Below are 27,255 nucleotides of genomic sequence, written 5' to 3'. Positions count from 1 at the left end.
CACACACACACATATATATATATATATATATATATATATATATATTTATATATATGATATACCTGTATATATATATATTTTTTTTTTCATGAACATGAATTGTGCAAAGTGGGTGTGGCCTGTTCGGCCCACGTTGGAGCAGAGGATGGATCGAGACAGGGATGATGGCGCTTGAGGCGAGGGGAGGAATAAAGTTTTGCTGTTATGGTTGTGGTGATTTGTTTGTTGTCAGAAAATAGGTGTGACATGTTATTGTACCACCAATATTTTCCTCCCTTCCGTAATAATAATAATAACAATAATAACGATGATGATGATGATGATGATAATAATAACTATAATGATGATAATAATAATAATAATAATAATAATAATAATAATAATAATAATAATAATAATAATAATAATAAAGAATATACATATATATAACTATATATATATACATATACACAAGTGTTTATGTATGTACCGCGTTACCTCGTAGAATTCAATACAAATAAGGCATGTACTTCGTCTGTCGAGTATCACGTGATACACTTTATTCTGAATAAGCATTAGTTCTCCTCACCCCGCGTCGGGTGGAAAAATTACTCGTCAAAATGCTACAAAGAGAGAAAAAGTACACATGGACTGTACACGAAGTCTTTTCATGAGATGTTATTGTTCTTATTCAGCTTCACACAAAACCAAGGAGAGTGAAAAATTCTCACTTTTACTATGATATAAAACATTTTTGTATATGCATCTGTGTATATATTGTGTCAGCAATTTCATTTCTGCAAAGATGGGAGCTTTCAGCTGTTGTGATAGAGACAGACAAGGCTTCATAACTTTCTCCACCGTTACAGAATTAGAATAACAAGCAGCCAGATTTAGCAAACTCCGTCACATTTTTTTTTTTCTTGAAGCCGGCTTGCAGCAGTGAGCCGAAGCTTATCAAAGTGAAGCGTTTCTCGCACATGCCTGTAAAACAACCAAAAACTAATCTTCTTTACCAACGTTTGCAATTCAACGCGGACATGTTTACGTCGACATATAAAGTCTCCACAATATAGGAAACATATGCTGTACTGATGCAAATGTAAGTTGTTTTTTTTTTGGTTTTTTTTGGCGCAAAGTGTTACACTGCAAAACTGATATTGAGGCTCACTGATTGCGTGATACGAATAAAAGGGAAAATTGGTGTAAGTAAAACATGTTATAGATTCCTCCCATTTAAATGAATACAGTCAATTCTATGTATTACTTTTGAGCCTCCGTTCCACCCCCAGCACAATACAAATTCTATAGGATCTTCCTGTCATTTTACAAAAGTCTGAAGACATGAACGCTCAAAAGTGAAAGCAGTCTTTATATAGAGTCGATTCTACACCGACATTAATGCACTATACAAAATATTCAATCAATGGAAAGGTCCGTCTTGCAACAGGAAACATTTTTGTTCTTTTGAAATATGAAATCTGCGCCATGTGTTTATACACATTGCTTCCTCTCTGTGAAATTAACTATTCCACTATAAACCAACTCCAATCTTAGACATTTTGAATTTTTATCTATCCGATAATGGAACTCGGTGTACCCCATATATATGCTACATAATTATACTCAATTCATCATGATCTATGTGGTGTCATGGAAAATCATGTTTATATCTCAGTTCAACAAGTTTAGGCACAGTATGAGGCATTTTCAGCCCTTTATCAAACCTGCCATTTTTCACATAATTCATATGTTTTTCAATATCTAAATTTTTTGTTGAATTATCTAAATCTGTAATGATTTTCTTTCTGTAGTCTTATCGTCAGATGATACAACAAAATAAAACATTTCCAGAGATACCTCATTTTAAGATAACGAGTAATATTCTTGATGTTATGATTACAAATGACCCATATTTTCTTATTGTTTAAGATTTTTGCAGCTTGAGAAGAATTCAGTTTTGCGATTTTGCATTTAAGATCTTCATGTTTTGCAATAAATAGGGTCTTTGATTGTTCATTCACACTGTCAGCCACTTAGCAAATCTGATATAAGACATATAAACGATAGAGTAAGACATTACACCATACGACAAGACTGAGACAGCTACTCTGTAATGTCAAAACTAAAATTCTTTCCTCTTATTTACATGATACCATACACACACACAAAACAACAAAAACAACACTCGGACGGAATATGTATAACATAAACGTGTTCGTGATATTGCACGCACAAAACATATGATATTTGATATTTCCGATATGTAATATTCGCATCTCTGTAGTAAACTATAATCACTTTTTTTTCTACCAAAAAAAACGAATAATAATCCTGCTTTGTTATGTTGAGTAGTCAGTTATATACCAAGGTTGTTTGTAAAAGAAACATCTCTGCTGAGAATCAAAACAAAATTGTGCTTTAAGGTGAGGCCACAATAATAGACTCATTTTCTTTTTTCTTTATTTCGTCTTCTCAGTTAAATCGTATTTAATTATCTATATATGGTTTGCTAAATAGATAGATACATTGATTGATTGATTAATCTATCTATCTAACTGCTAATAACATCTATCAAAGTCACTGTATGTACAGATTCTATGAAAACAATAAAAATCTCTGGAAGTAGATATGAGGGCCTCACAAAAGGTGTACTTCGTGGTGGATGATTTCATGGTACACCATGCTTTGTTTCTTGGATGCGAGTGTGGTCCTGAAAAGGAGGGCCTATATCCAATCTTGACCTTTCGACGTCGAGATACATCGATATTGAGTAGCTCTGATTCAGGGCCAAACGAAATAATACTTTGTGATCCTCATAACTATCCACTATCACTAAACATTCTACGATCATGGAAACCTTTAAAAAAAAAGGTGTGCTGCTGCTATAAATTGTGCGCTCCAATGAAAATGGACGAATCTGAACATCATGCGCACATTCCTTTCTGTAATTTCCCTCCACGTGTACGCTCACGTCATTCATTACAGCTCCATCCGCGTCAACTTCAATAGTTCAGTGTTTACTTCGAACTTTGTTGGAAGACTTTCTACGAAGTCTTTCTGGGAGGGAGAGCAGAATGTACAGTCAGCCTTAAGACGAGTTCGATCATCCTTGACGTGTGACAAATGATTTCCCTGGATGGAATCTTTAACCTTGGCAGAATTCAAGCAGAGTCTCACGAATTCTAAAGCTTTCGATAGGTTGTCCATCATGTCCATTGCTACCTTTTGACGTAGTTCACCCAATGACGGAATGTTTTCTTTGTCCACTGTCATAATGGGGCGTCATCGAGTGTATCGTGTCTGGTATCAGCTAACTGTGCAACCATTCCCAGGCTTCTTCGCGCTGCCCCAATTCATCACAGGTTCTTCCGCTTCCGGCTGCAAAACAACAAAAATAACAACCCCATTAGTTAAAATAGGGTTGACACATCCAATGCGATGAATTGGTCGGGTTATATCACATAGTGTCAAAATTCTTGAATGTTTTACCCCGCAGACCCAGTGTATTACTATTACTATTATCATTATCATTATAATAATTATTATTATTATTATTACTTATATATATATATATATATATATATATATATATATATAATGATAATGATAATAATAATAATGATAGTAATACATATAATATAATATAATATAATATAATATGATATAATATAATATAATATAATATAATATAATTGTGTGAAGGTTGAAAGGTGTGACGGAGGAATGACTGCTCTCAGTATGCCTCTCGTTGCAGTACGTTCACTAATAGCCTTTCATTCTCCCGAGCTTTCGATCGAGTTACACAGTTTTTTTTCAAGGGCTTGGGACGTAAACAAAAAAACAGAAAAGCAACCAAGTTGCATACATTTGAACAGAATAAGGCAAAAACAAGGCAAAATAAAAGGCCAATCAAACGGAATATAGACAGCAACATGACATTCACACCAATTTGCATACATTTGAACAGAATGAGGCACAAGCAAGGCAAAAGAAAATCAAACGGAATATAGACAGCAACATGACATTCAATACAACGGAGCGGCAATATTATCACATACACTGGCTTTTCTGCTTTTCTGCATTTGTATTTACGTCCCAAGCCCTTGAAAAAGACCGGTAACTCGGTCGAAAGCTCGGGAGAATAAAAGGCTATTAGTGAACATACTGCAACGTCTGCGAGCAGTCATTTCTCCGTCACACTTACACATAAAGATAATGCAGCACCCACAACGTACGAGGCCAAGCCTTCAATATATATATATATATATATATATATATATATATATATGATTGTTGTTCGATATATTCCCTCGAAATAGATATGTCAATTCCTAAGATTTTATTTGCCCGCATATATTTTTGTTTCTGTGTTTGACAGGTTTCGGACAAGCTTTCTGTTGTTAGGAACAGCCTTTGTCATAGATTGCTTGATAGCTAATTGGCTGCCACGAAAAATTTGCCATTTTTTTTTTCTTGCTGCCAAATTTTATCTCTTGAATCATGGAACTATAGGTGAAGTCCATAATCTCTGTCAAATGTAGTCATTTCATAAATTATGCGGTGTCATGAAAAATCATATTTTATCTCAATTCAACAAACATAATTATATAATCACAACATGTGGTATTTGAAACCCTTTATCAAACCTACCATTTTCAAATAAATATTATGTTTTTTAATATTAACATGTTTTGTTAAATTATTTTCTTTCCTACTCCTCAGTCACAGTATATACGCCGTCTTTGAAGCATTTTATTATACATGTCAAGTGATTATCATACTTTGTTTCAACAAATTCAAGTTTTATCGACGGATTTTAATATTTACGTTTTTCTTTTATTATTCTGAGCCACCAAATTTCATGGTCGAACCACTAAAGTATGAAATTTGATGATTTGGTGGCCTGAACAGGCCTGTGGAATTTCAGGGAAAAAAAATCACAGCCACATAATAACGATAGTAAACGCTGCCATGTTGGCTGCTATTTATGGGTCACAACTTCCTGATATTATTTCCCTTTTCTTTCATATTTTCGCTGAGCTATTAATCTTTGATCATCGCATTCGTTCTATGTTATATATTATATTTCCCCCATTTGAAGCAACTTGTCTTTTAGAGATAGCTGATAGATTGTGTACTTTGTTCAATATCAGCACCTGTAAACTGCAAAGGAGATGATGGCTGAATGCACGAATGCTCAAGAGATCCTCTTTTGTGAATTTCTGGACTTCGCAAGCACTCTCACGGATAATGTCACCAGCGTCACTATTTCCATGGAAACACAAATTGCCATAGCTACACTAGAGAATGAGTAAGATCTTGCAATCGCACAGACTTCACCCTGATCTATGCATTTCAAGTATGACACCGGCTTGGAAGTTGTGTGGACAGCAGATGTCACCGATATCAATTTCACAGCGTGATAAATCACTGATAATTATTTGGCCGATATATTCCTTCTTTTTTCTTCACTGTTCGAGATCCTTAAAACAACAATGTTTGATTAAACTATGCCTTTCATTCCACGCAGTCCGTTTAGTCAGGTAATGAAGACTACCAGTGTACATAAATGATTGAATAAGAAGCCCGCCGTTTCTTATCTCACCTGAATTTCCTCTGCATCTTCAATGTCGTAAACTTCCACAGTCTTTGACTGTCCTGCGTTGTTGTTTGTCTGAAAGAAGTTCGTCTGTTGCAAAACAAAGCAAGAAACTTGATAGCATTTGAGAGGACAACGGTTTTATTTATACATTCACATAAATGTGTGGTACAGTGAAGAGTGAGGTTTCTTATCCTTAACATAAAGATATCAATTGTTAACCTTCACTAGCCAGGCAGTGTGTCTTTTACATATCCTTGGTTGAATATCACACACACACACACACACACACACACACACACACACAAGAAAAAAAGACGTAAATACATTTCCCTTTCTGAAAACAAAAATAATTTCCGTAGGTTCAAGTATTGACATCACTTTCAAATATTCAGTCTTCAAAGTATTTTTTTTTCTCATTCTTTTTTTAACGGCAATATCCACCGTGAATAACACGACGACGATCAGAGCTGGTGAACACAAAATTTGATTTCAGTGGTAGATCGGGTTGCCATAGCAACAGAAAGGGCTAACACAATTGTCCAGAGCAATACCATCTGTATCGAGTAAGCCGAAGCGTATTATAAAGGTAAAAACAATTTACCAGCGGCAGGAAATAAACCACGAGTAATTAACGACACGCTGAAAAGAGTTCGATTTCCATCAAATGCTTACCTTGTGTAGATTCCCGCCGTCTCCATTTGCCATCGTTTTATTCTGTAAGGTGTAAAAGGATGAAAGAATGCAAGGATAGTTCATATTAGATGACCAATTACTTTATATATATATATATATATATATATATATATATACATACATACATACACTTACGCTGAATGCTATTATCTACTACAGTTGTACTACTGCCACACGTCAAAACAAAACATATCATTGATAATTTTAGGTTTTCAAAAGTGATTGTATTTAATGCTACTATGACGTTGAAAGCACTGTTCATTGTATAGACATGATAAAACTATTGCATTTTTGAACGAACTGGGCATCTGTAACAAATGATTTGAAAGTGCTTCTTTTTCTATTCACACGTTATGCTATTGACACGGTAGTGACACATTCTTGTCCCATCTATTGATATCTACTTATATTGACTATTTATAGGACGACATGCCATGTTTGCAGTTGTTTTGAGTATCGTTTGAAACAAGGTCACTTTTGGGAAAAGCAAACAAACACAGGGACTTTTATACACGAACAGGTTATAAAATGCTCCAGTCAGCATCACTATAAGATAGTCTAAACTGAATTGAACTGAACTGAATTGAATTGAATTGAATTGAACTGAATTGAATTGAATTGAACTGAATTGAATTGAACTGAATTGAATTGAAGTGGTTTATTCGTTGACAAAAAAAAAAAATCTAGTAAAACATAGCAGCCAACAGGCTGAACTGTCGTTTGTTTCACAATAGTATAGAATTACATACTGAAAATTCTGACATAAAGATACCTTGATAGATATAAAAACCAATCCTTTTATACAAGTTAAAATTCAATGACTCTTAAAATATTGACATACAAGTGTATTTACAATAGTGGAAAGTGATTCTGGTTCCTAACATTCTTTACATGATAATAGCAGAAAACATTGAAGAGCTTACATCCAAAAGGCGCTAAATCCATCATTTTTCAATGGATTTAGCGCCTTTTGGAAGCAATGATATGTAAATGAAAGTGTGTAAATTGATACAAAAAATGATATATACAAAATCGATACATGAATAATGATAATCGGTTTAAGTAATATTGAAAGTTGTTTACCTCATTTGAACTTTCTTTTAATTTGGCGTCGATCATCGACACAATTTCGTCGTAGTTCATCCGATCTGCGTAACTCCTTGCTGTGTCTTCTGATTGGTCGTCCCACTGGTGTGTGTGTGTGTGTGTGTGCGTGTGTTTGCGTGTGTTTGTATGAATGTGTGTGATAGACAGAAAGATAGAGTGCGTGCGTGTTTGTGTTTGTGTTTGCGTAATTGTGTGTGAAAAAGGAGAAAAAGCAAATGAGATATTTAATCAAATCTTTCCCCCCACCACATTTAACTTTTTTACCGATACAATAAGAGATAAAGCTAAGTAACACATAAATACATAAGCATTAGATTTTTTTTTGATTAACACGTCTACTATAATTTTAGTAAACCGTCCATCAAATAGGTACATGTAATGTAATGACTTTTTCACTCCTCCTGAACAAGGAGATAATTCGTGTATGGGAATGTCAATTAAACCTCTGAACCTAAATTCTGACAATTAAGTTATCGCAATACTGGGCGGGTTGTAAGTCTCAGAGTTCCTATTAAAGAAAGATGCTCTGTTTTAGTGCATTGTTTTATGGTATTACTCATCCTTTTTAATGTATAATTTCATTGTATGCTTATCATATTGCAAAAGTGCTCTCTTTTTGGAGAAACGATAGATTGTATTGAATGGAAATAAACGGGACTGGACTTTACTGAACTGAATTGAACTAAATAGGATGTTCACTGCCATTATACACATTGCCATTAACCACATCATTTTTGGGTTGTCATCACTCACATGGTATAAACTAATTATAAAGTACTTTCGTGATATTCAAACTAATGCAACTTTCTTTATTTTTTCCCCATTTCAGGCTATTATTATACTAGCTAAGTAATTGGATTGATTTCGTCACTTTAATAGACAAACATGAAATATCCCCTGATCGCTGGCTTCTTCCCAAAGAAAACAGCGTACATACCTTCATGACTGCGTGTAGATCAATGTTGTAGTGTATCAAGACCTTGGCCACAGCAAGATGTCCGCGTACGAGCGCCAGTTGAAGCAGAGTACAGTCAGGCTGATCCAACTCCATTGGCTGCGACAAAGTGTTAACGACACACATTTTTATTATACGCATATAATCCTCAACATTACTACGCTCAAAATTATAAACGAAAGTATCAATGGTAAGATCATTGTATCATAGCATTCAAGAAGGTATGGCACCTACTATATAGTTAAAGTGAATAACGTTAAGTTTATTTCCAGTCGTGCTTACGAGACAATACATTAGACAAGGATATTTTTCTAGTGATGTCCCCTCTTTGACTCAGGGGTAAAAAATGAGCCCCAAAAATACCTGGATTATAACTGATAGTTAGGGGAGCATGTCTAACACTGAAGAGGTTTCTTTCGGTAGACTTTTTTTTTTTTTTTTGGGGGGGTGGATTTATTGGATTTTGATAGATTCATCTAATCTTTATCCAACACAAGATACATATTAAAATTCAGCAGTGACAATTTAACAAGGACAAAATGACAATTTCTGCAGCAAATTCTCGAGGACCTGATGGATGACCTTTGAACTTCACCGCAATTCACAAAAATAGGCTTGATTTAACTTGTCTCGTCTATCTCTGCTACAATGTCCATTGTCAGTGTCTCCTGAATTGCGACAGACACCTCAATAATTGGCGCCTGTAACATAGCAACGTAATCGAAGGAGCAATAGAGCCAAGCAAGTACGAACTGCCTCCAGCACACTCTTTTGAGAGAAGCCACGGAGCAGACGACAGGTGGTAATCGGTTGATATCGATTGATATCTTTGCATTGTGCGGGTTGTAAAGGGCAGATTGTCTATGAGCGCTGGCTTTTACACCTTTTTGATGTACCAGTGAAAGTGTATCGACCGTCTGGGCGACGTCATGAAATCAGTTCACCTGCACGATTATTAATTGCATGCATGCACGTTTCATATGATATTGATTTTCGGTGCATGATGATTTCATTGTTTCATGATGGCTGCTGATGGAATTTTTGACTCGCATGTTTACCATTCCATTGCGGGCGAGGGCTTTGTTCTTGTTTAATAAAACCTTCCTAATTTATCTGATTTCGTCACGAGATTCAATTGCAGGAAAGACGTCAGGTGTGTGCCATTGTCGTCTCACGATCTTTTTCCCATTTGTCATCCCAGACGTATTAATTTAACTTTGAGTCTGGCCCGTTTTGAATTCATCATCAATAATTAAGAAGAGGATTTGTTACAGCCAGGGTATCGAACTTTTCTCCCGTAAGCCCACACCATTAAGGTAATACCGTTTGAAGTTTTACCCTGGAAATTATTCCCATGACCCCTGGAAAAAAAAATTAACAAAGCCATAGCTTCAACCAAAAGAACAAATATGCATAATAGGCCTAATAATAATATTGACTAATATTATAGTATTAGCACTTCCGCAACTGACGGACGAAACATCGTAGTAAAGATTTAGGTTGGTTGGACAATTATTTCTTTCCTTAAATGAGATTAATAATGCTGGTTTCACGGTATATATATTTTGTTACAACCAGGGTATCAAACTAGATTTTTTGCCAGTTTCACATTATACGGTGCGAATGATGAACGTGACTTTTCTTATCAAAACCTTCTGTTTTTAGTTCTATTTCAATCGCAGTTGAACTTCACATCTCAAAACGTACAGTATTACAGTTGTATTGTGACCCGAGCTAATTCGCTTTGTTTTTCTATAGGTCAGGCAAGCCTCAAAGAATTAACATCGATAAAACTAATGGCTTAAATTGATAACCTCTAAAAATGCTGAAATTCGTGAATTCCAGGGTTTTACTAGGTTGATGTGTGGTGCATGTATTACCTGTAGCATAGGAATCACTTGAGATTGTCAGCTTATACCCAACGGCATTAAAGGTCCTATTTACCTTTGGGAGCAGTGATTTAGATAATGTTCAAGATATCACATTTGATGCATATGTGTAGGTCTGTTGTATAACAAAACATCCTACTATATAAAATTTTTGCAATAAAACCTAAAATATAAGGAGATATCAGTATTTCTCTCATTAAACCGTAACTGTAGACAGTTTAGTCTGGAAACATTTTTATTAGAACTATTGTTCACATTTTGAGTATCTATCAATACTCAACATCGATTATACGGATTCAAATTTTTACAGTGGTTGTTTCTATCCCTAACTTCCATTTTAGAACTATTTTATAGCACTAATTCTGGGTTTTTGTTTCTTCTGCAAATGGTAAATTATGCCTTTAAGTTATGCTAGTGCGGGGATGACTAACTGCACCATCAATATCGCCCATGCGATGGGTAAGTATGTGCGTGTATGAGTTAATTTCTATTGTTTATATGCCACATGACAGTACTTGTACTTCGGGATTTGTCCTCTCCGTTTCTCTCATAGCTGTCTCAGGTGGTGGTTGGCATGTGATTTTTAATCCTCGTAATCAATAAGACCAAAATGCCAGACTGCATTATTACCGTCTGCATAGCTGACGTCGCAGCTTCGCGCCTGCCGCGAGGCTTCCGGTAATGGATGTAGGCTGGCTGGCGTATTATATACACTACGCAAATTCCCGTCTTAATTTTGTACGCCTCCGCACCTCCATTCTTTCTAATTAAACACAGAAAGCAGTGCATTGTTTTGAGATAATCTTCCATTAGAACGCATGTACGTCATCCCGTTGTCCAAGCAGCGGATGTTATAGATCTACTTCATGTTGACAATTCACTCGAGCACATGCCCTGTATTACAGTATGCATCTTTACGCCACGATTCCATACGGTCTCAAAGCTTAAAACCGTGTGTTTTTTCCCCTTCTTCTTCTTCTTCTTTTTCTTTTCTTTTGCTGATACTGGAATGCATAACTGAGATGTGGGGGTTTTTTTTCTTCATTAGAACAGACTGACATTCATAGTGAGTGATATTAGATAACCAGTCTAACTCTTTGAAGTCTCAAGATGATCTTGACATTACATGACGATGATGGTAAGGTTGGCGTTACATGGTTAATGAAAACTGTAACGCTGGTATGTCGTTACGGTTATGTCTTACTGTCTTGTACTTTTGTCCCTGTGTCCACTTGTCATGTTTTGTCATTGCTATCATTTTAAGTAAACCAACATGTTTCTATTAGCTGCAATTTTTTATTTTATCATCAATTTTTATCGTAATCATTAATATCTTATCAGTAGGATCATTTTTAGTTTTGATTGCATAAATAGTACTGTTGTAAAGGTAGTTTATGGTTGTTGGTTGTTGTTGGTGGCGGTGGCGGTTTGTGTGTGTGCGTGTGTGTTTGGTCATATCAATCTTCCACGCTTGTGCGTCTACGCAGGCAAACAATAGTTAATTATCACGATGGAGTTTGACTTGGTTCCTCTTTTTCTCTATCAACATTCATTAATGCCAGTAATCCAACCCTAACACATACACACACACACACACACACACCGACACATTTCCATGCAAATGCACATACATTATGTACAAAATACATTACTTACCGTGTGCATTATGTTGACCTTTGCACCTTTCATTATTACGTCGACTGCGTCGTGGTCGGCGCCATTCATAACTGACGTCATCAGTCTCTGTTGCACAGAAAAAAGGGGGAAAAAAGACACACCAATGTAGTTATGACCAAGAATCCATACACTATCCTCTTTTAGCACACATTTGCACAATTAACCCAAAGCAATATACCACTTCATATTGTCAATACATATATTTTAACCTTTTCTCCTCAAGTCGTCCAAAAATATATTTCTCTCTGTGCCGAAATACGCATATTCCCCATATGAAATGGAATACACGGATATTTGTCGGTTGTTAATTATCACGTGAGTAATGCAGCGAGGATGAAAAAAATCGTAACATTACGATTAGTGACGTTACGTAATGGTATAATTATGCAAGAATTTGACAGGCTGTTGACGAGGCTAGAATGAATAATGTGTATTCATGTAGACCATGCAAGATAACAAACATTTCCTTTTTTTTTTTCTTTTTGGTAATATAACGCTTGACGGTCCCTGTATGGGAAGTAACATTCCACCTCAGGAAAACATTATTTCTCAGGGAAAATATAACTCCATGTCAATGTCATGCATCGGTTATTGATATGGATTATGTTGCTTACTCCGAAGGTTCGTTAATCCATAACTGAAATAAAGTTCGTTATTTCTAAACAAACAATTCTGTATACTTATAGATGTTCGCAAGTCCGAAATCAAAATAAGATTCGCTATTCCTAAGGTTTGATACAAAAGTCAGAAAAAGATATAAGGTTCGGTAACCCGAAAATCATGTAAAGATCCGTCATAATGAACCCTAGGAATTACGAATCTTATTTTGATTTTGGATAAACGAAACTATTGAATAACAAATTCCTTTGGCTACTCGTTTTTGGATTAAAGAACCTTCAGATTAACAAACCTTATTTCATTTTCGAACTTTTTTGTATAACGAACCTTTGGAATAATGAACTGTAACCAATAAGATTGCCCCTTGAAATCAACTTTCTGGGCGGTTAAATGTAAATGTTGGAGGAACATCGTATCAGGGTAATATACCCCCCCCCCCCCCCGCTAAATACTGGCTAGTGATAAGGTTAGAGTAGTTTAGGGTTAGAGTTAGGATTAGGGTTACGGTTATGAGGTTACGGGAAGAGTCTGGGGTAATTGCCTAGGGGGTAATTGCCTTAGACCCGAGGAACATACCTCGTTTAGCCCTTGTATATATTGTATGTAGTCAGCCAGTGAGTTCAGCTCCTTGTCGCGTGCCAAGTCGACCACGGTCTTTTTCTTCCCCGTTACCTGTATACGGGAGAAATAAAATAAAACATTACAGAGAATGGATCTATCAACATTTGTTCAATCAGCTTTCCCACCAGTTTTCATGATCAACACGGGCCACAAAATGTTAGATATAGTATTCCAGCCACAACAGACTTCGACAAATAATATATCCAGCGAGAGCATCAACAAGCGCTGAGGTTACAAAGTTTGCGATGAGCATAGCTGTAAGGAAATATTCGATTATTTCATATTAGATCTAATATCATTTCATGTATATACACAACACATCAATTCATTAATTCATGACTTAACAGTTGAACAGTAACTCTACATATTATGAACGATCCAGGTGCCCATCATGTCATAAAGAGGTTTGCAGTGATTTAAATGTTGTTATTATCGCAGTTGCCATGATAATGACTCAAACACCCACATCTGATTGGTTGTTGCACGTCTGTTGCCATAGAAACTGCAATTACTGCAATTTAAATGAGTTGTAAAGAGGTTTAAATGAAAACGGTTCCTGCAAATTTTAGACACTGATCAGAGAAGTCAGAACATTAATGGAGCATGCAGTGATTACTCAAGCTAAGTCAATACGTTAATGACGGATGAGGACTTGATTACCACATAATACACACAGTTATACGTAATATTAAATATGATAGAAGAATACTCACAGTCACTGTGACGGTGAGATCTGCTCCCCTGTCCACGAGGAGCTTTGCAACCTCTTCATTCCTGTTCTCTATGGCAACGAGAAGAACCGTCTTCTTCGAGAGGTATCCACCCTTTTTATGTGATGGGAATAAAATAAAAATGATAACGTGGAGCAATTGCGATTCCGCCGCATACATATTATGGACAACACACATGACTAAGTGTACAGTTTGTATGCGTGTATGTTTACACGTACACGATACGCATACTTACAGGTGTACACACACAACACACAACACACACACACACACACACACACACACATACATATAGACACCATGTATATTACGTATGTATATAAATATGTATATATTTATACATATACGTCAAGTATAAGTTTAAATAAGTCATTAATGCAGCACTTTATTTGAGAATATAGCCTCAAATTTGGTGTGGTGGGCAAAACTCATGTCAAAAATAAATAAATAATTACATATACAATAATGATAATAATAATAACTATATCTAAATATGTATATATATATATATATATATATATATATATATACATATAGAGTAAGTTTTCCACGTGTTGGTGTGATAATATCACAAAAAAAAATTAAAACCAAGTTCATTTATTTTTGATGATATATATACATAGGCCCTCGATTACACACACACACATTTATATATATATATATATATATATATATATATATATACATATACATATTAATATACATATACATATACATATACATATATATATATATATATATACATACATATACATATTAATATACATATACATATACATATACATATACATATACATGTGTGTATTTGTATACAGATAGATAGATAGATATACGTAACCTTAGTGCGGGGGGGGGGGGTAGATTATACACACAGCCCTTCAGAAGAAAAAAAAAAGTACCTCGCTCTCATTTACGTCGGCGCCCTTGTCCAGCAGTTCTCCGACTTTTAAAGAATCCCCCTGCACTGCCGCCTCCAAAATTTCCTGAAAAGTCAGACAAAATGTATAAAAGTTACGTAGAGTTACTAAAATAAACTTGCTTTTTCTTTCATAGCAATGTATGCCGCATGGGCATGATTTTTGCTAATTGTGTTATATTACTTGCCTATGTATTTTTATTCACATGTTATGTATATTAATTGGACAGTGTTTGAGCCAAAGCACAAGCAGTCTGAAAAGGAAATGTGTTTTCTATACAAAAATTGGACTTGCCTTAACATTACTTTAGTATGTTTTCTTAAATGATAGTGCCTTGTTATTTTCTAAGATTCAGCCTGCAGTTCCGATGAGTAGCTTGTTTTTACTTTGCTTCATTATGCAAGGGATTTTCCTATCTAAGACATAGGCCGGTGAAAAATAAACATAATGAAGTCCCATTGCAAAAGCAAACTACATTTGTAATGCGTTGTGAGAGTGATTGTTACAATGAGGGGTGTTGATAAAGTGCACATGAGTGTTTGAACTTCTTAAATTTCCAGATATTCCTTTGCTTGAATGTAAAATAAAACCAATTTTGTTAGCTAAGATTTATTTCTGGCAACTTGTAAGCTCATTTTTTTTTTATTCATCTGTATCTGTTTACATCATGGTTCAAATCTCCAACAAGTGGCACAAGTCTTCCAAAGGTGGCTCAACTCTCCTGAAGACATGGCTCGACTCTCCTTACACTGCTGGAGTGATCCATTTGACATTTTTTCTCATTTTTTTTTAATTAGGCTATGATCTACATAAAATTGCAAAGGTAAAAGACAGCTTTTTAACTGTACTTCAATTTGGTTACAAACACTTCTTATAAACAAGAATTAACTAGGAGATATTTCCAAAAATAGAAAAAGTGGCTCCACTCTCCTGCATCTGCCTACATACAGCAAGTACTGTGCGTGTGAATGTTGTACTTTATGCTTACTATTTTTATTCTTTCGTTCTGTTTCTCGGCAACAAAGCGTTTTAAGCAATGGTGCGTGACAATCATCGAGACAAAATACCAATTAACCTGTACAAGAATGATCACTTTCTCTCCCGCAGCCAGGTAAATGACATTGCTCTTTGTATTTCCTTTTATTTCTTTTTTTTGCAGACATCATAATCATCGCTCCACATCCAGAGCATTAAGAGACAAACACATTTGCCTTGATATGGAGAAGTAAACAGGCGAAAAACAAAACAGCAATATGGCTTCTTGATCGTGTCTGAATGGATTCAAGTCTTATATAGCCTACTTTGTCCTTGTTTGTGGAATCCTGCAAGATCATCACGTTGGATTGTCCACTCTTTTGGAGTTTAAAATTCATCGATGATCCCGTTACTATATTCCCATAAAATAATTTCCAACGAGAAACACTCATACTGACATACAACTGTAATGCAAATAAATAAAAATATATTTTTGTAATCATTATCATAACTGAGACTATGTGACATAAAATTAATGAAGTGATGTAAAAAAGGAAACTGTCAAGCAAGTCTTCACAGGAGCACTATAGACCGATTCAAGTGACTGTTCATGGAAGTGCGCCCTCTTAAGGCGACGCCATAACTGGGGGCCAAACAGGCTGGGTCGGCAAGCGCCCTGCGTGCGTAGCAAGGGTGCCAGCGGCAGCCAGTGCTTTTACCACCCGGCGCCAGCCGGCCAGATCTCTGGCGCTGGCAGCGATCGACGCATCTGGCTTTGTGACAACAAGAGTCTACTTTTTTTTTTCGCTAGCTAATTAAAAAAAAAAAAATAAATTAAACAACTTATACCGACTATGAGCGAATGGGTAGATAACATACGGCTGTAGCCAAAACTTGAATTTCAAGGTAAATATCGGCACGATCCGTGAATGTTTGTAGACTATTTCTTTGGCGATGACTTGGGTACTCGCGTGTAAGCCCCGTAGATTCACATTTGTGGAAGAGAATAAAAACCGCTGGGGAGAATTATTGCTAGGCGCAGGCAGACGTCTTGCTAATAAGCCTAGGCTGTTGACAAGTTAACTGATATAATTAAATACAAATAATGAATAAGAATCTTGAGCTAGATATGGCGCAATAAATTGCAAGCTATCAGTTAACTTAACCTAATTTTAGGGCAGGCTAGGCTTTACTCGGGAGTGTCGGGCCAGCAGAGTACAATCTGTCTAACGTTAGATCTTGTCTAGAAATCTAGGCAAGAGTCCAGACTAGATCTAGACCTATATTGACTTCTAGAACCCTACACGACGGTTGTCGATAACTTCAGGCAAGCCTAACTGAGCAAACCAAACGGAATATAAATCTATTTTATAGGCGTTTCTGATAGGCCGTATATGCCTAAACTTACGAAACGACTACGTCGCCTGATGTCTACAACCAAAACTTCTACTGTTTTAGGTCTAAGTAACCTTGCATAACATCACGCTAACGCCTAATATAATCTACAAAAGTGATTTTTAAATCATACTTTCTTAGTATGATTATGAAACGGATGTTTGCCACCATCCATGGTTTAATATTTATAAGTATCACTTTATCAAAACTCAAATTCAGAGTTCCAGGCCAAAATTGAATAGGCCTATGGTTAATTCAGTGCTGAACATTGAAGAAGTGCAAACAATATAAGAATTTAACGCATCTTGAAACATTTATTTAGCTGTAGTGTAGGCTGTAAAATGTTTGTCATAATAATAAAGTCTAGCCAGGAAGTGTATTCTAACTTTGGCAAGTAGGACACCAAGGATTTGTTTTAAAAAAAAATAAATAAAAAATCAGTGAATATCAAATTCTTTGATCTTTGATCTAAACTTGTCTTCTAAGATGAACAACATATTTTACGAATATGCAGTGATAACCTAATTAAATAGAGAATCTAGTAGACATCGTTTGTTTCGAAATCTGTGCATTTTTATACCGTTGTATTTCACTTAATTGTCTTTAATTTTGCCTTAATTTATCATGCGTCAGTGGTGTCTGAATTTCACACACTGCCGTGCAGTTTCCATTTCCATTTTTCTGTTATTTGTGTACCCAACAACTGCACGATGTGTTTTCCTGATCCTTCCTTTGAAGCTTTCAAAGTAGATCAATATGTCTGAATCACTCAATTTGTCCAAAAGAAGGTCATTAAAAGCCGCTGAATGACTTTTACACAGTGAGTAAACAATCACAATATTAGCGCGGCGCCGGCGGTCGCCGGCCGCGGCGCAGCGGCCAGGCCCGGCTAACTATGCGCGATGGGTACGCTAGGCTGCTAGCTGCAAGTGCAACTCGCTGGGTAGCTAGCTCGCGGAAGCCCCCGTTGGCCCTCAGTTATGGCGACCGTTATAGCGCCGCTAGCGGCGGTAGGTGCATAGGTCATCGAAATTGAATCGGTCTATACATACAGGACCTTCTATATTATTATTATTATTATTATTATTATTATTATTATTATTATCATCATCATCATCATCATCATCATCATTACTATCATTATTAATATTATCATCACATCTCTGAGTTAACCATGATATTTCATCGGGTATACAGGCCAGAATTTGTGAGGACAAATATATATGCCTAGTGTACTTATCTTAAATATACGTGATATATAATACATTGTACACTCAGACACAAATTGGTGGTGTGTGGTATCATGACATACGTGCAGTGCGTTAAAATTCTTTATGCAAAGTGATCTTTCGTCCATTATAACGCACAAGGATTTTGCAGCATAGATAGAAAAAAAATACTCTGATGTACTCTGACTGCGATGGAAATATATATTTCACACTGCAGAAAAGACTTCCAAGATCACTAAAAATTGTCAAGCTGCTTCTAACTTGTAATCTTGACCTATACAATGAATTATGAATCGACATGTGCATGATCAATTGTGTACCCCTCCATTCAAAAAAGATACGTTGTATGTCGTTTGAAGACTTGATTTGAGCATCATTTTGTGAGTGTTTTTTTTTCCTCTGTATTTTTTTTCTCACAATGGTAATTATGTATATTTATATCCTTCCCTACAAGCTTCTTTATAAGTTTGGCTGTAATGATCGAAGATTGAATTGAGTTGAATTTGAGCGGAACTAGCATAAATGATTTTTTTTCTTTTTTTTTTAATGGGAATCAAGTTCAATCTTCCTCTTCGGCATGCGAAGTACATATTTTTTTTAAAAGAATATTTTATTCTTCATCAATGGAAATCACATCGTACAAACAAATTGCAAACATATGCAAATATGCAACATATGCAACAAACATATGCACACGTATATCGATTACACTTACATACACATTGTACTGTGCTATTTATAAAGAGCCGCAGCTTATAAGCAATTCACCTCGAACATATACCGCACTGCTAGTAAATATTATATTTTTAGCCAAAATATCGTTTATCACTATAAAGTCACGAATATCGTCGAGTACAGACAAGCGCGGATATGTTTTCACGTTTTCAATCAACGATGTGTCATTATACGCAGAGATAATTATAATGAGCAATTAAGATGCATGTAAAATGTAAACATATACAGAATCACAGGTTGGCTATATACGTATTCATGTTGTGATAATCACGTACAGAATTATCACAACATGAATACGTGTATAGCCAAGCAGTGACTCAGTATATGTTTACATTTTACATTCATCTTAATTGCTCGTTATAATTATTTCTGCGTATAATGACACATCGTTGATTGAAAACATATGCGCGCTTGTCTTTCTGTAAGTGATGACCGAAGAAGATATATTAAATTATATCATATATATATATATATATATATGAATATATACATGTATATATACAGTAATAGACAGATACAGTAGTCGGAGAGATAGGTCTAAATACAGTGCATATATAGAGAGGGGAGAGTGAGTGCGTGCGTGTGTGTGTTTGTGTCTGTATGTGTGTGTGAATGAGAGAGAGAGAGAGAGAGAGAGATAGAGAGAGTTACAGAAAGACAGAGCCACAGGTACAAATGTACTCAGACAAAGACAAACTGATATGTTCGAGTTTTGGAGGGGTGTAAACAGCTCAAATTTTAGCCATATTGCCCAAACCATGTGAGTCTGTTAATCCGATAAATCAAAATATTAATGTCGCGTTCTAGTAATATGGCATGTCAACTTGTAAAGGTTGTAAAGGTAATGAAAATAGAAAATCGAGAGATTGCATTCTATTCTTGAATTATGAATGGATCATTCTACAAGTAACAAAATAACTTACCTCTCGAAGTTGTTGTTTGATGCTCCAGTTACTCATAGTGGTGGTGCTTGTCTCTTGTATTTTCCAAACTTGATTCCGAGTGACCGCCCTTGCTAGATCATTGCTGTATCGCAGGTTTATTCTAAAGAATGAAGAAAGTTAATGAAATACTGTAAGCAAAACAAAACACATTAGCTGGCTTCTTGAACGGTGGTAAACAGTTATACGTGACCCCAGCCTGTTCATTTATTTGTCATTATAAGGGTATACAAGGACACAAATCTTCAATCAGATTTCCATTATAAGAATTTGTGGGCACATTAGACTTGTTGCAAGTTTATTGCTTTCAGCAACGGCATTTTTTTTTTCTTTTTGCATGAACCTTTTTAATATAATGTCGCACGTTTTTATTATCATTTGTGTGTGTGTGTGTGTGTGGGTGTGTGTGTGCGTGTGCGTGTGTCTTGTTTATACACTGTAGATAAAGCACAACTACTTAAAACATGTTGCTGCAATACGCTTAAATTTTTTTTACCAGACACCACCAACCTCTCGACTTCTACATAAGTATAATATTCTACTACTGTATGCGTAAGGCCTGCAACTACAACAACTACTACTACTACTACTACTACTACTACTACTACTACATGCCATTCTACTCCTACTACTTCTACCACTACTCCACTACTATACTACTTCTTTACTTGTACTACTACTACTACTACTTCCACTGCTACTACTACTACTATTTCCACTGCTACTACTACGCTAACCGTCTTGTACTACTATACTACTTTTACTACTACTACTACGATACTACTACTGCTACGTACAATTCTAGTATAACTGAACTAAAACTTCTACTATGATTATACCACCTCCCTGATTATACACTTCTACTATACCCACCACTATCATCACCACGTGTTGTTGCTAATACGGTCCTGCAGTTACTCTGAGAAGTATACCTTTTTGGACATTTTGACAACGCTGCCCCACAGTGGAATGTTCCGATGCTATTGTATGCAGGTACGTGCCACCAATTGTAAAACTAACAGACTCATCAAGCTTTTGATATCGGAGTTTGTTTACAACACCGTGATATATATAGGATAAAGTCCGGCTTCTGGGAGTTATAACCACGTTTCTGGCCAACGTTGTGGTAAGCATCTTTTCTATTTTAAAACGCATCGACAAATACAATGTAGGCGCATAAAGTGTTTAATACTTATGGTACATGTAGCATGACGTACTGAATTAGTACAGTATGTATAGGAGTGCATGATCTAAGCGTTTCTAATACACATAAGAACTTTAACATAAACATATTGATGTGTGCTGTGTATTCACAAAAGAAACAAAAATCTTCTATTTATGTTCCCATCTCCCTTTTCTCTTTTTCAAAACGTGCTGCCTTATCTATACCACCTTACGATGCAGGTTGAACGAGTTATCGCTTTTCAATCAATTCATATTGTTCGATGTTCTCTTGAAGCATTTTTTTTTTTGCAAAAAAAAAATGTATTTTTACGCAAGGTTACTTCCGTCTCTGCTGCGAATTTAAGCCCTCAAAGAGTTCGGCAAAGCGTGAAGCTCATTTTTGTCAATACAGCTTTTCTTGTATGGCGCAATGTTTGGCAATAAATGGACTTCATCAAAGCATGCTCGCAACGCGTGAAGTCAAAACCAAATGACTCAAAAACTCTGCATGGGGGCTGACTCTGCCCCATATCTCGCTCGATCAATCTACTAGCATGAATTAAACTTTTATGCACGTCTTTTAATCAGGAAAAGATTTGCCGACAACCAGTAAGCTTGCATGAGGCTTGCCCAACATAGCACAACTAAGGCATGTAAAGCGAAATTCAAGTATTGAAAAGCATGTACATTGAGTGGGCCTACACATTGTAGAATGATGGAAGAGCTTGTTGAAATATGTCCTCTGAAGAAAATATCCAGAAATTGAATACACGTGAAGCTGTATGGCTGATTGTCTGGCTGACTCGAGTACACCTGCATGAACCAGGAAGGCGTAATATGACTTCGATTTCATAGGGGTTAAAAACAAACTGCGTGTGTGTGTGTGTGTGTGTGTGTTTGCGTGTGTGTAATAGCGCATGCCGCAAAAGTCACTGAAGCAAATTGTTACTTTGTGGATCTTTTTTAATTCATTTACTTTTTTTCACATCGAACATGATGCATAATACAAATTGACTTGATACAGATTGATGGAGAAAAGAATAAGAACATAATAGTAGGTATATCTCTGTGTCAGATTTATCACCATTGACAATCAAGATTACCAATATCGAGATAATTTTGGCAAATTGTATAAGTAATTGATAGGAGAAAAACTTGACGATCGAGCAAAAATACTATAATGAATGAAGTACAATGACAGGCGGTTGTAAAGGCTGTTCAGCAATAAATTATTGCTTATGAAGTGGAAATAGATTTATGATCACGCATATATGTCGTGAGGAGATTGCAATGTGGAAAATATTACGTAAATGATTCTGATCGAGATATCACTTTATATAGCATAAACTTATTCATCCAGGGCAGTCTTTTCTGTGTTTCAGCGTTGCTTTCTCTCAGGGGACTCTGCTGTTATTATTGCCACAGCATTACCAGGCACCCATTTCTACACCTGTGCCAAGGGGGACATTTTAAGTGTGGGTATAATCTTGTACAACGATTAACCTATACCAGGAGGGTTCAAACTCAACATTTTCTGTTCAAGAATTTATATACAACTGTGCCCACTGCACCACAGAGCTCCCACAAGCATTATACCAGCAAGCACAATATCAGTCATAAATCATCTTTAAAAATAAGCGAACTATTATGACAGTAAAGGCGTATTCTTAATGAAAGAAATACCAATTGAAAGAATTCGATTGCTTAGGCACTTGCCCTTGGGGTCGTGTACGGTTAAAATACCTCAAGAGGTCCCCTACTTTTCAGATCATTGTGTTCTTCGATTTTACACATCCTCAATCGATTATTGAATCTTTTTCTCGTCCTTGTATCAGAATATTTTTAGCAGTTTAGTTAGTTTTAGATTCACAGCGAACGACACTATACTTTCCAGATGTATTTCAAAAGCCAAAACGCCATATAATGCGACGAATTAAACAAATGCTTTATTTGTTAATGGTAACCTTCTCCCCTATTGTAATTATACGCGGATGCAACTGGGTCATAACAAGAAAATGGTAGATATTACTCTACATACCTTATGTTGTACCTTGGTTGAAATACTAAGCGTGAAGAAGACAGCTAATTCGATGTGTATGCAACGAAGAAACAACTTCAGGACAAGGCATGTATGTCTAGTGGTCCATGATGGAACTTGTCTCCCTACGATGAAGTATATCCATCGAATTGAAATAGTATAGAGAAAGATCAAGAAAAACGCCACTGGTGTATAGCACGGTAGAATACGAGTGAGCCGTGCAGGGTACTGTGCCAGAATGCTTTTCTGGCTATTGTTGCATTCAATGCGGTTGAGGTGAACGCCATAAACCCTTCCACATCTTGAGCCCCCGGTACGAGAAAGGTGAGTCGATAGCCGGCTATTGTTCGCTGTGCGCTCGCACACAAAACGTCCGCCGCAGAATGTTGTGCGTTGACATGGTACCGGTACACGCGGTAGTTGGGTAACAAAAGTGACACACATAAACACTCGGCTGGACGCACGTTGGACGAATCTCCGCGGTGTGGCGCTCAACTCGCTCAACTGGGGAAGAACTATTTAAACCCAGGAAAAACAGCAACAGAGGAGCAAAGGTAACAAATAAAATGGATTTAAAAAATGAAATACGAGAAGAACCTTTTCCCCTCTACCGACATGGACAAGATAAGGGAAAACTTATAGGCGCACGACCTCACCCACCCGCCTACACACACACCTACACACGCACACATACACAGCACGTATTTCAAGGTCAAGTTAAAGTAGTTTTCCTATTTTCTCCATGAAGAATACATTAAGTATGACACATTAATCTATATGAATAAATGAAATGTATGACAAATTTGAATTAGTGTCTTTGAAATTAACGCATTTTAAAGAATCCTACTACAGAAAATACACAAACATACTTTTCCATAAAGTGTATGAAAGTGGAATAAAGTATGTTACATTCATCTATATTCAAATAGAATTATGACACTATACTCATTCAACGTGTAATGATAGTAATATTCCAGACGTAAGTTGTCTCTGTGATATGCATATTATACAAGCTATAGACCTATCAAATCAAAAACAACAACGAATGAATGCATGCAATCGTAAAATTAATGGGGGCATCGATCGCGTTTTATTGTAAGCAATATCTTGCTTTTATTCTCATGTTCAACGAGGGTTTTTTTTTCTTCTTACTTCAGATAAGAAACGCATTTCTACCCCAGCTCAAACGGAAACGAAAGCAAAACTTCAAAACTTCGGATTATTCAGAAAATGAAGAATTATCTCGGTATCATGAACCGGATCTCTTGCAGCACATGATCTTTTCATGTGATTTTGATCATGTATATACTATCACTAAACCTGTAAACATCGCACATGTACACAACACACAAACACACACCCCCCCAACACACACACACACACACACACACATACACACATCTTCACATCGTTTTTACTAATCAAAATTAATGTTCCCCTATACAAGGAAGTTATACAACGGGAGAGGATTCTTCCTTCATTCCACAAACAGGGCTGAAATTGGGTGATAAAAAAAGAAGAATTTAAAGTAAGAACGAAAAGAAAGAGCGATTGAAGACTAAATTTCATAGCATGACCAAGAGAGAGAAAAATATGGAAAAAGTTATCAAGTGCGAAGACTATAAGACATAATGATCGTCCTAAAGTGAAAATATTATTCCGATGCTGAAGGGAATAAAAAAAAAAATATGCTATCAATCATATTTTAGGTATCATTAACTTGTAGAGATATAGAACATTAGAGGGTGAGGTTTGATATTCATAGCGGAAGCAGGAGAACATGCGTGAAACGGACATTGGGAAATTTGACACCAAAGTGTAAGCACTTAGTCCAGCTATCACACTGGGGGACGTCCTTATTTAAATTGTGTAAGTCCTTTCTCAAACACACTCTTCGTTAGATAGTCGATCGGTACCCATCACAGGCCGTCACGGTGTGCGTGTGCGTGTGTGTGTGTGTGTGTGTGTGTGTGTGTGTGTGTGTGTGTAATTGTGTGTATGTATCAGTTCGTATAAGTTATCTTTGTAGTTCACAAGGATTTCTGCACTACATGAAGACTATTTTGTCGGGTTTCCTTTTACGTGAGAGAAAACTCGCCACTTTCTATACAATGGAACTCCTGAAAGTCCATAGCAAATGGACATACCATTGATAAAATTAATCTTTCAGCGCTTTTTCAAAATCAGTTGAATTGCTGGTTACCCTAAAATTAAAATGTTAGTAAATACAAAATGTCATCATGAAAGTAAATTACATTGTATGGTGGTATTTCACATAAAAACAAACAAAAACATTTTTTACCTGAGCAATATTCAGCCAATTTCTGTGATGGAATATGCATACAAAGGTTACTTATTAGATTTCAAGCTGCTGTATTCAAATCATTTTTCTTCTCTCTTTGTCTGCCTTTCCTTTATGTATAATTATGTATCTGTCCCTATCTTTATTCATCCCTCTATCTATCGATCTATCTATCTATCTGTCTGTCTACTTATCTATTTACTTACAGGATGGAGATATATAAAGAATATCTATCTTTCTGTCTATTACCTGTCTCTTCGTCTGCCTTTCTCTTTCTCTGTATGTCTATCTATCTTAATCTTCCTATTATCTTTCTATCTATTTATCTATATATTTATCTATATTGTCTATCTATTTTTCTATTTATCTATTTATCTATCTATTAATCAATCTATCTTTCTATCTATCTATCTACCTATCTATTTGTCTACATAATCTATCTGTCTGTCTATCTATCTATCTATATCATCTACATGTCTATCTATCTATCTATCTATTCATTAATCTCTATATACATATATATATATATATATATATATCTGTCTTATGCATCTATCTATCTATATATATATCTATCTATATATCTAACTATCTGTATCTATATTCATATAATACATCTTTACATTTATTATATCTATCTCTCCGTCGTCTCTGTCTGTCTTTTTATTTGTCTGTCTGTCTGTCTGACTATCTCTCTCTCCTTCTGGCTGTCGGACACCATGCACTCTTACATGGATGCTATAACGTCTGTTTGAGTCAATATGTCTTTAAAATATTTTTGCTTCCAAAGAATCAAGGATTTCACCGTAGTTAGAATTTTTTTTATCGTTCTTCATACAGGCATTCCCGTTTAAATGCATAAGGAGTTTTCTTTTGCTCATTACATTTTCATGATCAGACTGTGATACTGCGTGTTGATTTTAAGATCGAACATTCTTTTTTTTTTTCTTTTTTTTTTCTTTTTTTTTTTTTTGGGGGGGGGGGGAAAGGGGCTATTCTAAGTTAAGACCCAAAGTGAACTTTCAAATGTGTGTTACTTTTATTTAGACTTCATATATGTCTTGTCCATGACAACGCATATAGTGATACATGTATTGCTATTTCTATTGTGTTCTTACGTTGTTTAATGTTTTCCTTTTTTTATTACTTTCAATAAAGTGATGATGAACTAATTTATTTCGTTTTCATGTAGTTATTCACTGTCTGTTTTGTGTAAGCAAAATATTACTTGTACTGTTCTCACCTAACCAGTCAAAATGAAGATGATTTTATGCTTATAATCTAACATTGTAGTACGTGGTATGTTATTACAATAAATCGTCACCCTAATAGCGGAGAAGGTTGACCTTCATGGTTTGATGGACATCATTAACTTGATATCAAATATTGAGTATGAAAATAAGAATATCGTGTATAGTATTGGCATGGTATCAGTAGTAATATGGCAACACGCACAATGCTGGATTCTCAGCGAGATCAATGGAAAAAAAGCACATTGGTACAACTGCAACAATTACGCCGATTCTGAAGCGGCGCACAATCTCAATCTATAGCGGTCAAGCATATAGCTCTTTACAATTACTAGGCAAGCATTGCAAACATATATAAATATTACGTAACACACCTTTGCCATTCTTGCACGTGCGAAACTCCTAATGCTTCTACAAATGCTTTGCTGGTCTGT

General features: G+C 35.8%; 1 protein-coding gene across 1 annotated transcript; it reads right to left on the bottom strand.

The window, feature by feature from the left end:
* Nucleotides 1-3,288: 3,288 nt before the first annotated feature.
* On the bottom strand, nt 3,289-20,085 carry LOC139718501 (uncharacterized). The gene is made up of 10 exons (XM_071629975.1): nt 20,050-20,085; nt 14,775-14,858; nt 13,858-13,968; nt 13,100-13,195; nt 11,885-11,971; nt 8,322-8,438; nt 7,361-7,465; nt 6,257-6,298; nt 5,588-5,671; nt 3,289-3,360 (listed from the first exon to the last, which is right to left on the bottom strand). Exons 1-10 carry the CDS (start codon nt 20,083-20,085, stop codon nt 3,289-3,291), a joined length of 834 nt encoding a protein of 277 aa, XP_071486076.1.
* Nucleotides 20,086-27,255: the final 7,170 nt, after the last annotated feature.

Source organism: Diadema antillarum, unplaced genomic scaffold (assembly GCF_040938485.1).
Source record: "Diadema antillarum isolate AM-2024a unplaced genomic scaffold, OU_Dant_1.0 scf00000095, whole genome shotgun sequence".
Taxonomy (NCBI): Eukaryota; Metazoa; Echinodermata; class Echinoidea; order Diadematoida; family Diadematidae; genus Diadema; species Diadema antillarum.
The sequence above is the reverse complement of the archived record's forward strand: the minus strand, read 5'-3'. Positions and strand labels throughout refer to the sequence as shown.

Coding starts and splice junctions, on each gene's coding strand:
- LOC139718501 (XM_071629975.1), bottom strand. CDS start 20,085: ATGAGTAACTGGAGCATCAAACAACAACTTCGAGAG. Junction 7,466..8,321: donor ATCTACACGCAGTCATGAAG/GTATGTACGCTG, acceptor CACACACACCAG/TGGGACGACCAATCAGAAGA. Junction 3,361..5,587: donor AAGATGCAGAGGAAATTCAG/GTGAGATAAGAA, acceptor GTTGTTTTGCAG/CCGGAAGCGGAAGAACCTGT.